This window comes from Trichoplax adhaerens, genomic scaffold (assembly GCF_000150275.1).
Source record: "Trichoplax adhaerens TRIADscaffold_4 genomic scaffold, whole genome shotgun sequence".
NCBI lineage: Eukaryota > Metazoa > Placozoa > Uniplacotomia > Trichoplacea > Trichoplacidae > Trichoplax > Trichoplax adhaerens.
The window spans coordinates 3762252-3778461 of NW_002060946.1; the positions used below are offsets into that span (position 1 = coordinate 3762252).

At 33.7% G+C, this 16210-nt stretch overlaps 2 protein-coding genes across 2 annotated transcripts; one reads left to right on the forward strand and one right to left on the reverse strand.

Moving 5' to 3' along the window:
* Window positions 1-1395: 1395 nt before the first annotated feature.
* On the reverse strand, window positions 1396-9247 carry TRIADDRAFT_55581 (uncharacterized protein; the record flags this gene model as incomplete). Its single annotated transcript, XM_002111955.1, has 27 exons — window positions 1396-1951; window positions 2064-2206; window positions 2278-2463; window positions 2542-2730; window positions 2824-2897; window positions 2992-3054; window positions 3182-3281; window positions 3355-3406; window positions 3483-3599; window positions 3678-4066; window positions 4133-4387; window positions 4463-4540; window positions 4609-4745; window positions 4860-5078; window positions 5199-5364; window positions 5470-5622; window positions 5720-5791; window positions 5866-5997; window positions 6094-6199; window positions 6301-6401; window positions 6494-6644; window positions 6727-6839; window positions 6924-7244; window positions 7349-7502; window positions 7618-7786; window positions 8804-8956; window positions 9094-9247. The coding sequence occupies 27 exons, from the start codon at window positions 9245-9247 to the stop codon at window positions 1396-1398; spliced, it is 4503 nt and encodes a 1500-aa protein (XP_002111991.1).
* A 3512-nt stretch (window positions 9248-12759) lies between these two features.
* Window positions 12760-15535, forward strand: TRIADDRAFT_55582 (uncharacterized protein; the record flags this gene model as incomplete). Its single annotated transcript, XM_002111463.1, has 3 exons — window positions 12760-12955; window positions 14045-14220; window positions 14828-15535. The coding sequence occupies 3 exons, from the start codon at window positions 12760-12762 to the stop codon at window positions 15533-15535; spliced, it is 1080 nt and encodes a 359-aa protein (XP_002111499.1).
* Between the last annotated feature and the right edge of the window lie 675 nt (window positions 15536-16210).

Below are 16210 nucleotides of genomic sequence, written 5' to 3' on the forward strand. Positions count from 1 at the left end.
TTAACTAATTAATTAACGAGACTGTAATAAAGTCTTAATTAAACTAAACCAAACTGTTGATGGGCAGCAGTAATACGGTTAATTCAGTAGATGATGCCTATTAACTGTGATTCTTATTTAGAAGATAATAAATGCGATTCTATAAGCTTTTAAAATACCACATGACTTTGTTTTCTTTCGATGCGAACAATGTCATACATAATGAGGCTTCTTAACAACACGCATAATGCACTATTCGCTTCATCTGATTGGCATTACCAAATTACCATTCATTAGTTTAATTATATCAGATATTCAGCGGAAATTGTACTGGTGCTTTGGTAGCAGTTTCAATATACAATAACCACACAGTAATTGTTAGGTTAGATATGAAAAATGTTTTTAAGTGCCATTCCAGAAATTACTTTAATTCATTCTTAGCAGTTATTATTAGCGTAGCGCCAACTTCAGTCTACGCTCTGTGAAGTGCAAATCTTTGAGGAACACAGTAAGGTTGTCTTATTCACTTTTGTATTCTCTTAACAATTGTAAAATTTTGTAAATCAACGATTACGAGACTATGACTACATAGTACAGGACAGTCTTTAGGCCATAATTAATTTAATTAACTGAAAGACAATCATGCGTACAGTATATTTTTTCTAATTTTTAATCGTGGTTGATGGAAAGCTATAGTTAAAAATTTGAAAACATTCTGTATATGTGTTTACAAATTGATTAGCTAGCTATTCATACATGTAAACATTTGCCATTATTAATGTACAAGGCATTTGTATACGAACATTGTGTATAACAGATGAATTATGCACACTTGTTACTACTAATTTATGCTAATTATATACGCCGTGAATTAAAAGTGACAGCTTCAATGCTTAACAAAATATACTCATATCGATATCGTTATCATAGTAGTGATGTATAATTGATACCGTAGTTTCTGTAGTGGAATTAAAATTTATTGTCATACAAAAAGTAAAACAGATTGCTATTAGTTACATTGCTGAGAATATTCATAAGATACCGTACTAACTTATTGTAGAAATTTGTTTCTAACTTAAAAAAGATTTAGACCATGAATATCCTTGTTGGATATAACCAACAAGTTTATAATAGAAATTCATTTCGATCGATTATATTCATTGTTATAAGCGAAAATTTTACAAAATTTATCACAATGTAATAATTTTCAAATAAATTATGCGAGGTATATTTGGTAACAAAGCCAGTACATATAAGAAACAGTGATAGATCAGTGAATAGCTATCAGTTGTTACTAAGCTAATATGACACTACATTTACAGTGCCCTACATCTCTTATATGTGACATATTTTTATAAAATAATATCCCAAAATTTTTAAAGCCTATGTAAAACAAAAAAATGCCAAATTTTCGATTTAATCTTCGTCATTAGTATCGTCGGCAATATCATATATTGTATCATCTAGTTCAAATGAGTCCTGCTTTGTGCTATTTAAAACAATATAACTATCAGCACATGGGTATTGTTCTACCATATTTGAACGTATTTTCTTTGTATCTTCACATTCGTCTCTATGAAGTGCAGCATATACTTGTAATTCATTTAAGTTATAAACGTTACAAACACAAAAGCTAGCCATTAGCGATAAACATATTTGATCCTTAGCCTCTAGTCGGCGCTTGTACGCTGTGTTGCCGACCCAGGTAAAGCTAGCTGTTAGACCAAAAGCTGTTGCTGCATCTCCAATTATAGTGTTTAAATTTTCTTCGGATTTTGATTTAGTTGAACTAAATTTTAAGACATGAAAAATAAGTATGTATACTCTTGGGCCAGTCAACACTATAATGTATATACGACATAAATTATATCGAACTAACGTCTTATCCTTAGCTTTCGCTAAATTAATAAAGATATCCAGCGGCTCATCTCTACAATTTTGCAATATTAAGGTCACAGGGATAATACATAGCCTAATAAAAATCAATCACTACATTTCAGAATATCCATTACTACGATACATGATGGCAAATAAGCAACGTTATGTAGTTGTATTGATATACCCTCACTACATATCTATTATACCTTTTATTATGAAAGTCATGGTATACACTGGAAGGATGACGAAGTTTATATTTGACCATTCTTTTGCGGAATTCATCCGCACTTTTAACTGACGGAGGGGTAGACGGCGCTAAATGTGCTGGGAGTGGTGGTCGACCAGGTGGCTATTCAGATAAAAGAAATCTTATAAGTTCAATCACTTTTTTAATAGTAATATCGCATTGAATCAACCTACTTTACTGCCTGGCTTTGGTTTTTCCATACTTCCAGTTGCTATTCGCTTACGCTTTTCAGGTTCTTTTTGATTTACTGCCTCCTGTTTCGGCTTATCTTTATCATCATTTAGTGGTATAATGGTAGTTACAGGCACATGATGCTGACCAGTGATGGTTCGTCGAATACCGTCTACTTCGATATCAGACTTTAAATAGAATATAATGCTATAATAAAATCTGGCATAATGTAATTTGCATAACAAGCGTAGATAAAGTAAATTTACCTCCCAAATTATGACTAAACCTAGTCGTATGTCAAATTTTTTTGACATTCTGCGACTACCAGTACCGGCTAATAATTTTTCGTTTTGATTAAACGATTTAACGGAAGGCTTATTAATATTCGGCATCAATGCATACCAACATCCAGAACGGAAGAAGAAATCGCTACATGGAGTAGACGAACTGTCCAACTTTAAAGATAAGAACATGCATGATATTATTGTAGCTGATAGTAATCAATAAAATTTCCGAAAATTTAGTTCGAATTAGAGTAATAAACCTACCTCGATATCATCTTTTAAAGATATGTTACTAAATAGGACCTGAATATCTTGGCAATCTTCATCATCAATAAAGCCTATTAAGATTATACAATATGTGTAAATATGTCAACTAATGCTACTTGATGCGTATTTTCAATTATCGAATCTAGTTAAACATTTTTACCGTACCAGGATTCGAATTACGAGCTTTAAAGCATAATAGTACTTTCTCTTTGGGAGTCACTGTGATATCTATTAAATTAACATATCATATAAACAATGTTTCAGCGGCATAGAAAGTCATTTTATATTCGCTAGCTATACTGTACTAGCACTTATGAAATACTGAGATACCACAATTTATTATTAATTCAGCTACCTTTATGATATGGCTGAATAGGGTAAATTGTCCAGTGGGGGCTTACAGATGATACTTGCATGATTCGGAAACTAAGCATTGTTGACTTTACACGCTGTAACTACAGTCATTCATATTAGTAAATTAAACATCTTTAATTAAATTCTTGAAAGTTATTAAAAATGTATACCTACCTGGTATAAATTTTCAATATTCAACGATACAATAGCCTGATTGAGATCAATTCTAAAGTAGAGATTACAACAGTTATAGCCAATGATTTTATTTTCTTGAATATTGAAAAAGATACTTCAAAAATAACCTGTCACTGACGCCAAGTTCATTTTCAGTATCGCCTTGGTAAGTGTTGCAGGCACTGGCCGTAATATTTAACGAAGAAGATATACTAACTAATGACACATGCTTAAGTATCCGATACCTAGTGCGATACATTTATGAAATCAGTCAAAAAAGTTTTGAAAAGCAAGCATTATAAACATTTACAATTGTAAATTACCCTAGTCGAGGATGGGGCTCTAACGGCTCATAGTAAAACAAAAAGTCTATTTCCTGAACCCCTGGAATAGCACTTCCTATAATCCATAACGGTAATTTTACCGAACATCCAGAAACCAATTTTGATTCTGGTAATGGGACTGCGATCACGTTAGTAATCTTTTTAGCTTTATTATGGCGAGTATGATATTTTATAACCGGAACTTTACTGTAAACGGTATCATTTTCCGACCAGTTATCTGGCTTATCGTCGCTAAAAGAGAATAATTCCGGGTATGATGAGGCAACATATAGATTATGTAAAGGACCACTACCAGTGTTGCAAAGCTCTACTGTGACTTGTTGAATTTCTCCACAAAGTAATCTCGATGGAAAGTTACAGAAGCTAACCTAGAGTTATTTACTGAGTTATTAGAAATAATTATAAAATCCTTAAGAATAATTTACATATATTACCTCCAATAACGGCGCTGGAGCAACAACATTAAGATGTAATCGATTATCTGTTGCATAGACTACATTGAAGCGCTCATTCTCAGTATTATTTAGTCGATTGCCAACAGGCCTTAGTTCTTGCTTGCCACATACACCGACACTACCCGTCATACGCTTTCCGGAACTGTCGAGTGCAAAAGAGTAATTGCTTAAGCGATATGTAATAGCACTAATTTCCAGCTCTCCAATCTTTAATGGACGAATGTACAGTTGAATCTGGGATATTAAAAATAGTATGTTAACATTGTGAAATATGGCTTTAAATAGCGGACAAATTACGTTTTAATTTACCGATTTTTCTTCGTTCTGAGCAAGCACAAAACTATCGATTACTTCGCTTTCAACAAAATTGTCATACTCCGTTGTATTCTAAATACCATTTACAATTCTTATTAATACTATTTCACCTAATGATGTAAACAATCGAAAAGAGTTACCTCGTTACTGATAATTTTATTTTCTCCAAAAGTATCAGAATCGGTTTTACTAATGTGTCGCCAAATCAGTGTAACATCGCCAAGAAATAATGAAATTTTCAATGGGTTTTTGATAACAATTTCTACGACGATATATTCTGAATATGAAATGAAAGTAAGACTAAAGTAAATACAAATTCGTAACGTTTTGCTTTGTACAGTATATTGTATATTCTATATTCATGAAAAAATAAATTTTATATTAAGCCAACCTCCCACAACTGCTGCTGGTTTATAACTGTTGTTAGTTTTCGAGCTAAAAAGTTGAATACTTGGTCTAAAGTTTGCCAATGAATGTTTATCGCGCTTTGTTTTCCCAAATACTACAGCTTCTTCCAATGATGCCCAACTTTTAGCACGTAATGGATCAAAACGTTGAGTTAACGTTACCGATGATGCACGGACGATGTCGGTTTCATCTTTTCTATCTCCTAGAGTATGAGATGAAATTGATAAAAGTAATCAGATTCCTATGTGCATTTCAAACTTGAAAGCAACTAGTACTTAAGATGCATTGTAAGCCAATAAAAGCATACGGACAAAAAAATTACCTTGTGTAATACATTCCTCTTTAGAGTTTGTCAATAAAACCCTTGTTGAATTTTGTATAATAATTGGAAGAGGAAGAATTGGAAGTGGTGCACGCGTAGGAGGTGCTTGTACATCAGGTACAAGGCTATTGAATTCATTATACTTTTCGACTTGTGTTAAGTATTGCTATTTGATAGAAATAGTGAGTTAATCGAAAGTTAATGACTTACAGAAAACAACTTTCGATCGTAAAAAACGCATCAATTAAGCAATAATATTATTGTAATGTACCTTATACACATTTAAAAACTCTCGTAGGAATAAATTTTGTTGATTTGCTGGTTGTAAACATTTATGACTAAATAAACTCCTAAATGCTTCAAGAGCATTGGACAGATCTCGAAGGGTATATGAATGTCGGCCAATGGTAAAATTGATATGATCCTAATAAATTATCAAGGGTAAGGGATTCAGCTATGGCATAAATTTACGAATCTTTTCCAGCCATTTACACATACAAGTATTGATCTATGTACGGTACCTCCGCTAGGTGCCATGCTTTCTTTTTATAGGTCTGTAAAGCCAACTTGTAACAACTCAAGGCATGTGTTCTCTAAATTCGGAGGTAATACTATTAAGACAGATCAAGATCTACAAGAGATAAAATTAAAAGGTATGTATACTCACTTGGCCAGATTTACTGAATCTATGACCAGCTAGAATTAAGTGAAAAGCACACTTTCTTTTCATGGGTGGTTTAGCTAGGTTAAAACAGTAGGCGGCTTGCTCTAGTAGAAGTGAACTACGAAGATCGAAATCCTATCATAGAAACACACGTACGCAATTTATTATCTTACAAATCCAACTATTACAATTTAATAATAGTAATTGCAATCATACATCATTAAGCATTACCTCACTAGTTACTCTTATATATGCTTGAGCTGCATCGTTATTCAATCCCTTAGCTTTCATAATTTCAGTACTTAGGAAAGTGCAACGTGTTGCATACAAAGGAAGTCTATGGCGAAAAGAATTTAATGCATTTCATTGTTACTATGGCTCTACATCGATGATATTATACATGCATGCATCCATAATAAACTAGGTACAGTATCTTACTTGCAAGTACTTAGGTAAGTGCCTATAGCACTCTCCATGTAATGCATTGGATAAGGCTTTTGTGCAGAATTTAGCATAAAATTTGATACAGCCGCCATTTCCTGTTCAACATAATAGCCGTATCAACAAATTATCTTTCTGGCACGATTAAAGAGAATTTTTTTATTTTTTATTTTAACACGCTAGTTCATACCGCTACTCCAGCAAATTGCAGCCAAGCATGATCGGTATGGAATTCTTTTTTTGCAGAATGATAAAATGTATAGGCAAGATCGTAATGTTGGAGCAAAAACGCAAGATCAGCGAGACGTCTCATTTGCATTTCATGTGAATCACCAGCGTATCTATAATTAATCAATTAGTGAAATTAATATATTGCGCGAATACTGTTGTCTAATTACGAATTGATAAGAAAAGGGTACATACGCTACTTCCGGTAGTCCAGACTGACTATTAGTACTTGCAGTTGGCTTGTTGCCACCAAACCACTTTTTCGTAACGCTAAAAAATTTACCATGTAATCCTTTCCGGGCATTGACCTAGTCAAAACGCGATGGACGTTAATAGCAAGTAGTATATATTTATGAGTATTATCAATTTAGGATACGGTATGAATCTATTACCTGTTCATACAATGTTCGAAGCATGTATTCAAGATATGGGTATAAGCCTCTGACAATAAAATCGTGTATAAAATTGCGCAGTCTATCATGATCACTTAAAGTTAAGCAGATTCCATATTTAGTTCTATCGGCATCCGCTGCTACTCCATCAAGTTGATATTGATCACCAGCTAAATGCTCATTAGAATTGGTCATTTCACTGTCAGTGGACAGAGACGATCCCAATACTGAGAGAGTTGGCGGTCGCTTTAATTCTTTGATTATTGGCGATTGCTTACCAGGTAGAATATTTGAATTAGAAGTATCAAGTGGTTCAAGTGACTATATTGAATCAAAATTAAAATTAATTAGGTTCATTAATCACCTTGAAAAGGGAATTAAAAATTTAGTAAGACATTTTTTTCGACTTATGTAATCATCATTACCAGCTTATCATGCATATATTGACTCCATGGGTCAGGAACATTAACTGAATTTCCCATGTTGTCATTTTCATTATGTTGTTTTGTGTTAATTTTAAGAAAATGACAGGAGTTAACTCCGTAGGCAGCACGTAAACTCTCCCAAAGAGCTTCAGCTCTAAAATTTAATAAATAGAATATAATAAGAATGAGCGACGGCTTTTATACTTGTCACTTTCTTTAGTAAGGGAGATCATTGAATACGATGTTATTTCATTTTATAATATCCGTACTTTTGATCGTCACCATTAGCACAATCATGGATTAATACGAAATAGTGCAAAGTACTGGGGAAAAACCATTTGGGTTGGCTACTTTGCTTTTGTCGTTGCATCTGATCAGCCACCATTTTTCTGTAAGCTTCCATGGCATCAGGATTAGACGAGGATACCACAATCATACCTATGATAGCATTTTATTGTAGCTAAGGAACGCTACTTAGTACATGTTAATTTGTATTTTAGCTAGTCAGCAAGTACATAAAGTAAACTTGGGTAACGATTGTCCATATTAGAAGTGCATCATTCGGACGTTTTGGATTCTTTCTACGGGTATTTAAAAGCTACTATGGACCGGTATCTGAAGTACTGTCTCTCGATATATACACGAATTCTAGGATACAAGCAATAAAGTTGCGGATAAATTCATGATCAGATAATGGTAAATACTGAAAGAAATAATCCCGGTAGGCATCGAACCAAGGAGCTCTTCCTAAAAAGATATCATGATGGAAGATATTATAAATTGCAGTTGGAATAATATGGATGATAAGATCAGTACAAGGTTTAGGCTATTAAAATGAGCCATTATGGCCGTAATCTTATTATGACTACTTTCTATATTAAAAGAGTTATAAAATGAATATTAATCATCCATGTAGAGCGTTCAAAATCTCTTCTTCTGACTAATTTCTAGCTCAGTAAGTCATGTAACAAGCACACAAGTGAAATCAAGAAGAGGCAATAACATCTCAAGCCAACTCATGTTGATAATGATGCAGACATGCTGATTAAAAAACAAAGTACAGTATTCTAAAGATGTTTCAAATCAACATGAATGCAACGGATTACGGGCGATGAAGTGTTTACCTCTAACATAGTGACTAATTGAAATGCAATAAAATTTCACTAATGACGACGACTTGGAAGTTATGGAGAGATAGGCTATCCTAGAGAATCTGTACACGTCAAGATTTTTAGGTACAGGGTCTATAGGGCATCCATTCAAGCATAATGATTTGAGTTTCGTTACTCAATACACGCACATAATATAGTCTATTGTATAAGAACTGGTAAGCCAAGTAGACAGTATGGTGGTGTATTCTGTCATCTGCTGCAATTTTTTACACTGTAAAGAGGCTATTTTGCTACAAGGTGGATATCTTGAAGAAATCACTGTCGACATGTTTTGACTACTAACCTATTGATTCAGTAGAAGGTGGATGCCTACTGACTGCATCGCTCATCATTTTGCGGGCCATAGCAGATGGAACAAATTGGTTGGAAAAGTACATTATTCGGAAATTGGGATTCCTGACGACATGTAACAAATTGGATGGATCTTTTATCCTGCCTATAATCGACAACGATAGAATAACTATAAGTCTATTGGATTGGATAGGATTCTATCCATGTGATCATTGGCATGATTAAAAAGTTATCCATAATGCTGTATCGGGTTAGTATCATGATGAAGAAATAGGATTATACCTTCCAATGTTGGCTTGCAAAATGGTCTCAATAAATCGACGAAAGATAAATTGTTTTTACGACACACGGCTTCGGCGTCATCGCTGCACATAGCAGCGATGTGAAAAGGGAAAGCCGATTGTATAATTTCGTAAGCACTTTGAGTTGAAACCATTTTCCTACTTGGATCTATTCACATCAACTTATAATACTCAATTAGTTGGATGGAATCATTAAAAATGTCTACCACTGCGACATGGTCCAATAATCATCAGAGGCCATCTTCTGGAAAGAACTATCGCACAGGTAGAGAAATCAGCGTGAGTGCGCATACTCGCTGTCATGCTCAGTCTGCTCCTACCCTAATAATAGAGTTGGAGATGATGGTGGATTGCAAATCCATCTTGAAGACGCCAGTGTTGTTATACACTGTCGTATCTAGTCCAGTAGTCCATGAAACAGTATACTACATATAGGCAGTCCTAGTCTGCTAGAGAAATCATTGCAGCCCCCAAAGTTTGGAGGAGGTAAATTATTGATTTCTGGAGGAGTCTTTGCACTATCTTGATAGTTTTATGGACGTAGCACTAGTGTGCAAGAGATTGCAGGCCTAATGCAGCGCTCTGATCGTACTGTACAGACATAGATGATGGTGTAAGGCCTTTGAAATAGATTTTACCTCCGTCAATACTTCCCCTTTGCGACTGTATTTTGACTGACAGTGATCATTTTAGTGCTAGTTTCCTAACTGTTCTAGGCATGCATTTCGATTTTCCTCTTCTTTACAGTTCCAATAGGAATGTTCTCATGCAGTCATCATCATTTGTGCAACCTACTGATGGCTTGATCACTGTCTACACTAGCGATCACTTTATTTCGTTGTACAGTAGGACGATTGCCAATATACACTACTGTGTTGTATAGGCATTAAGACCTATAGTATACGGTGGTAAACAGTTTAAGGTAGACGTATGATGTCAGACTGCTACTGCATACTATACTGTAGTAGGTTTACTGTATCGCTTCCGTTTGTTACTCAAAATAAATCACTGCTACTCCAAAGCCACAGATTATTTATTTTAAATCTTGTTCTTGATGAACGAGTTTTAGCGTAGTCTATCCGCTTAATCACTTTGTTCATACCATCATCAATCAGAGTCCAAATTAAAATATTTTGATCGGTTTTATTCTTGTTCTTGATGAACGAGTTTTAACGTAGTCTATCCGCTTAATCACTTTGTTTATACCATCATCAGAGTCCAAATTAAAATATTTTGATCGGTTTTATTCTTGTTCTTGATGAACGAGTTTTAACGTAGTCTATCCGCTTAATCACTTTGTTCATACCATCATCAGAGTCCAAATTAAAATATTTTGATCGATTTTATTCTTGTTCTTGATGAACGAGTTTTAACGTAGTCTATCCGCTTAATCACTTTGTTTATACCATCATCAGAGTCCAAATTAAAATATTTTGATCGATTTTATTCTTGTTCTTGATGAACGAGTCTTAAGTCCGCTTAATCACTTTGTTCATACCATCATCAATCAGAGTCCAAATTAAAATATTTTGATCGATTTTATTCTTGTTCTTGATGAACGAGTTTTAACGTAGTCTATCCGCTTAATCACTTTGTTCATACCATCATCAGAGTCCAAATTAAAATATTTTGATCGATTTTATTCTTGTTCTTGATGAACGAGTTTTAACGTAGTCTATCCGCTTAATCACTTTGTTCATACCATCATCAATCAGAGTCCAAATTAAAATATTTTGATCGGTTTTATTCTTGTTCTTGATGAACAAGTTTTAACGTAGTCTATCCGCTTAATCACTTTGTTTATACCATCATCAGAGTCCAAATTAAAATATTTTGATCGATTTTATTCTTGTTCTTGATGAACGAGTCTGTATAGTCCGCTTAATCACTTTGTTCATACCATCATCAATCAGAGTCCAAATTAAAATATTTTGATCGATTTTATTCTTTCCATGCTGTTCTTCAATGAGACGATCATTATAGGATTGCCCTATGCATGACACAATCACAATATTAATCCACCGTCCATCACTGTCCAGCTGAAATGTCTTCACGTCCAATGCTATAGTACGAATAGATCGTTCTTCCTACTGAAAGATACGATCATTCATAACAGGATCAGAGTAGAAATAGAAGTGTCTTCACTTGCTATGTTTTCTTTCCATGTCGTTCTACTTACTGAAAGATACGCTCACCATAATAATAAAATACAATCCCTATTTATAATAATACGATCCCACCCATTTTGCATGACACAATCACCACATTAAATACTACCATCCATCATCGTATCATAGTACAAATAAAAATGTCTTCACTTGCTATTCCATCTTTCTACTTAAAGGATCATCCTACTTGCATGACACAATTACTATATTAAACACCATCATCCATCATAATAGAAATGAAAATGTCTTGACTGAAATAGACACGTACGGATAATACTGTAATTATAATTAGAATTCCAACACCACCAGCCATCATCATTAGAAATCAAATATCATTTTGGCATATTTCATAATACTGGATGCTATTATTGCTACTAAAACATCACCCAAGCTTAATTACTAACCAATCAAAATGAAAATATCTGGGTATTTTATTATTTTCACCTAGGAAGGATTGTACAATTTATCCTATTAATATTATTGTACCTAATCATATAAATATGGTGTTGATAAGGTGATCGATTGACTATTGTCATTCTGGATGAGATTGAAAAAAAATTGCTAATCTTCATCATACGAGTATAGATATCACCACCATGATTTTACTAATAGAAATGCTCTACACTAGCAATAAAATCAATTTCGATCCTGCTAACTCTACACTATCGATGATGGTCCGCAAGTTATGCCATTGTATATATGCACATATTGAGGAGTAGTAGAGAATGCATAAATTAGCAGTATGGTGGTATTATTGTTATTGATCATTGGCAATTTCGAATGTCGTTATTATATTTTCTCCACTCAAACAACAGTTTACAGTCCTAGTGTACTCATCAAAAATCTGACAAGAGTTCCCACCTGCTTGGATAATAAGCTGCATAATGATACAGTAGCTGTGAAATTATAGTTCTAAAACTTCTAATATAAAAACTCCTACAGTGTTATTAATATGCCTATCACAACGATACTGTATCCTACTAAGATCATGTCTGCCTATTTTACACCTACTACGCAATACTAATACACTACTAGAAGAAGTCAATTTAGTCACGCTGTTGTTCTTTATTTAGCCTTCGAACTCCTTCCTACCGATGACCATTCCAAGTCAACAATTCTTTTCGTTTTATTAATGTGATACACTCGAATTGAATTTTACCGACCTATTTATCCAAGTGATTTTACCCTTGCTGGCTAGCCAACTTGTCACAATTGATTAAGCGATACGAGTCATGGTGCAATATTAACCCTACAACAGTTTTTTCTTCGTCGATTGTCGACAACATCATGTTGAATTAATACCAATCAAACATTAATGAACTGATAAAAGGCAGAGGTGTTACTAGTGAACTTGAAAGAAAAAAGTATACAGTAGTATTGCTACCATTTCGACGTCTAACACAGTACGGTAAAGAGAAAACTTCTGAATTCTAGAAAGAAAGTAATTAGACAAGGAATCGATTGCCCAGTCAATCAACATGAGCTGCGATCAATGGGTTAGTAAATTTGAAATTCAGCCTTCAAAAAATAATGAACTTGATGATCACGAAGTGGATGAAGATGAAGTGGATGTAGAAAACAATTGCCGATATGAATTTGCAGCCTCTCCTCTAGCTGGACGAGTATCTTACTATGAAGATGATGAAGGGCAGAAGTTAGAAAGAAATTTAGATAGTAAGTTTCCATATTCCTTCCTGTACAATCACTTCATTGCCATCGATATTAATATAAACTTTACGGCCAGATTGCGCGCACACACCCGCTTTAATGTTGTAGCTACTAAAGAAATCCTGTACTCTACTGTAGCGAACCAACATGACCAAATAATACGAGTTTATTCCTCTTCTTGAAATCGCTATCGAACTTACAGTAATCCATCGAAGTAGAGCTCCATAGTAAAAAAATATTCAATATTACTGAAGTTAAAGATCGAGTTATGGAACTCGTAATTAATTACTCCAACCAATTAGTCAATCGATCGACTTTGGTCATTATCTACATTCAGTAGTTACGTCCATTATACAGTAATTATCGTACGCATATCAACTACCAATGTTTCTTTTCTAATCTATCGGTGATAATAATTTAAACTATCTTTGAAGGTAGATAACATATAGTGCTATTAACACATATAGAGCTGTCAAATCTGTCTAACTTTGATCGAATAGCTACAGTGAGTAATCTCAATATTTTTAATATTTCATCAATACTAGCAAATCGTTATTGATCAATCTAATGTCATTAGTAGTGAGTTCATTTTACGTCAACTTCGTATTAATTGCTGTCATATTGTACGAGCGGATCTCCCAACTTGTGAGCGCTTGCCTTTATTTAATTTATTACTAATTTTAGAACATAGTAAAGCGTTAATTAATTATCATTTTACCACGGCGAGTAATCATCACAATGACTCCTTCAATTACTAAGAATAACTAATTAGTTGCTTATCTAGTTCAAATGATGTAGACCGAGATGCCAATTTAAATTGTCAATGTTACAATTTGAGTTTTAGTTATATTCGTATACAGCGCCCTAACCGTCCAATAGAACATTTTTACGCTCCCGTACCGATTGGGTACTTACTGTACATTTTTAGACGCAAATTGCTCCGAAGACTGGATAAAGTACTTTTACCGTGCCGGGGCTCGTTCAGCTAAAAAATGAGATTGTAGCACTTAATTTTTTTTTTTGGGGGGGGGGAGAAGAATGCTGTTGCCAACTCACTCTAATGAAATTAATGTACGTGTATTTTTATTTAAATAGCATTAAGAGCTTTAACAACAAGAAGGAGTATAGCGGATTGTGAAAATCTCCTCAGATCAGGCGATATACCTTTGATGACTGGTGATAATAATCAAGGAGGAAGACATCGTCTACAAGATCTTAAATTTGAATCAGTCGCTGCCCGAACTGTAACTGAAGGCAAAAAGAAATTTGTGGTAAGGATTATACGCGTATCCTGGATGTCTTATTAACCTTAATCAAAGTTATTCTTGTACCGTAATATCCTACTTTCCAAGTTATAGCGCGTCTTTCATGCAAATAATTATCATCTCCTATATACGTATAGCACTCTGCTACGTTAAAAATGATACACCTTCTAGGCGTATTATTATACAGTACCAAGAAATATCCAAGTGACTCGATGTAATACAGTATATATGTGTTATTGTTAGTAAGGCTTAATTTATAATCTAGAGAAAGCGATGAAAACTGGCAAATTCGATCGGTTGCTTTAACTTGCAATATTGAATTAAATCATCATTTATATATTTCACAGAACATCACGTAAATTGAAAATATCTTGAAAATAGATGCTATGATAAATACTATAGGAGAGAGTATTTCTGTAATTTGCAAGACCTCATTTTAATTCGGTTAACTTACAGTAAAATCTCGCTAAACACAGCAGTCACGTTTTTTTGTAGCTGACATGTACTGTACACGTATACAGTATGTCAAAATTTCCTTCGTGTTACGCCGTCTAGAAAAATTTATGTAGACTTTACTGTCATTGATAGTTCTTCACAATTTTCTGTCATTTAGCTCTATGCCCTAGCTCTGGTTAGGACTGACGATACAGATGAGATACCACCTATCATTGAGAGGCGATATTCACAGTTTGCAACATTGCATAAAGCGTTGTCATCGAGCCATCCACAAATTGTCAAAAAATTCAATTTCCCTCGAAAAGTTGCTATGGGTAACTTCAGCCAATCAACTATTATTAAGCGAAGTACTGCCTTCCAAGATTACTTAAATTTAATTCTGAAAAGCTCTAATTATGATAGGGGAGATTCAGTGCCATATGCAAGTGTACGATATACTAAAGCATTTGAAGAGTTTTTATATATCAGCGATCTACGTAAAGCATATCGAGCAATTCGAGACTCAGATTACTCTAGTGCTGCGGAACACTTACGAATTGGACTTAATATACAACTAGCAGTACTAAGTTATAATCATCCAGAAGTTATTGGTACTATGTGTGCCGTTATTATTGTTTATAATGCTTTACAACGCTATGTCTACGCTATTAATACTGCTGACACTACCTTGCAATGGATAGGAAATAGTACAGAATGCAAATACTATTTACCGCTACTGCAGGATTTAGTAAGATTATCATTTAATGCTGGTTATAACAATGAAAAATATCAAAAATTATTAACTGTAGAATTAAAAAATAGAAATATGCTAACAAGTAATATAGCATCCCTATCAGAGCTAGTATTCAACACGTTTCAAGATTAGTAATATTCCTAAGGAGAAATTCCAATGATTGTTGAATATGATTACTTTTTTGCGACAAAAACAAAGCAAAATTATCTATGTATACAAGTGCCAAAAATAATTGGAGATATCATGCCTGTAATCAAATTTATATTAAATTAAATTTAAATTTTGTAATAGCTGTCTTAATCAACCTTTTATTCTTATAATGAGTTTTTGTTAAGATAATATTATTAATAACTTACTAGTATATCGTTATTACTTACGATTGGTTTGTCAAATATACTACAAGGTACATGTTGCAATTCATTGTTAATTTAGAAACTTAAACTCTTATTGCTAATATATTAGGCACTGACATCTATAGAGATTCTACATTATTAAAGTACGATATTTTCATCTGGTAAAGAAAAGATAGATGATCGAATTGATGAATTAAGTGACAGCGTCTAGTAATGTAACTTAGTATAGATTAATATATTCATTTATCTTCAATGCATACAGCATTTCTGAAAGTTGCACATGTAATTTGATTAAGTACCGTACATTATAGTAACTAGTCTAAATAATAATATTATAATGCTTTAAAGCCAACAACGTGTAAAACCATACTTTGCATCTGTTTATGTAACAATTGTAATAGCAATTGACAAATTCTCTCAAAATTGTTTCTGGTTAAAATGTCTATGATCAGAT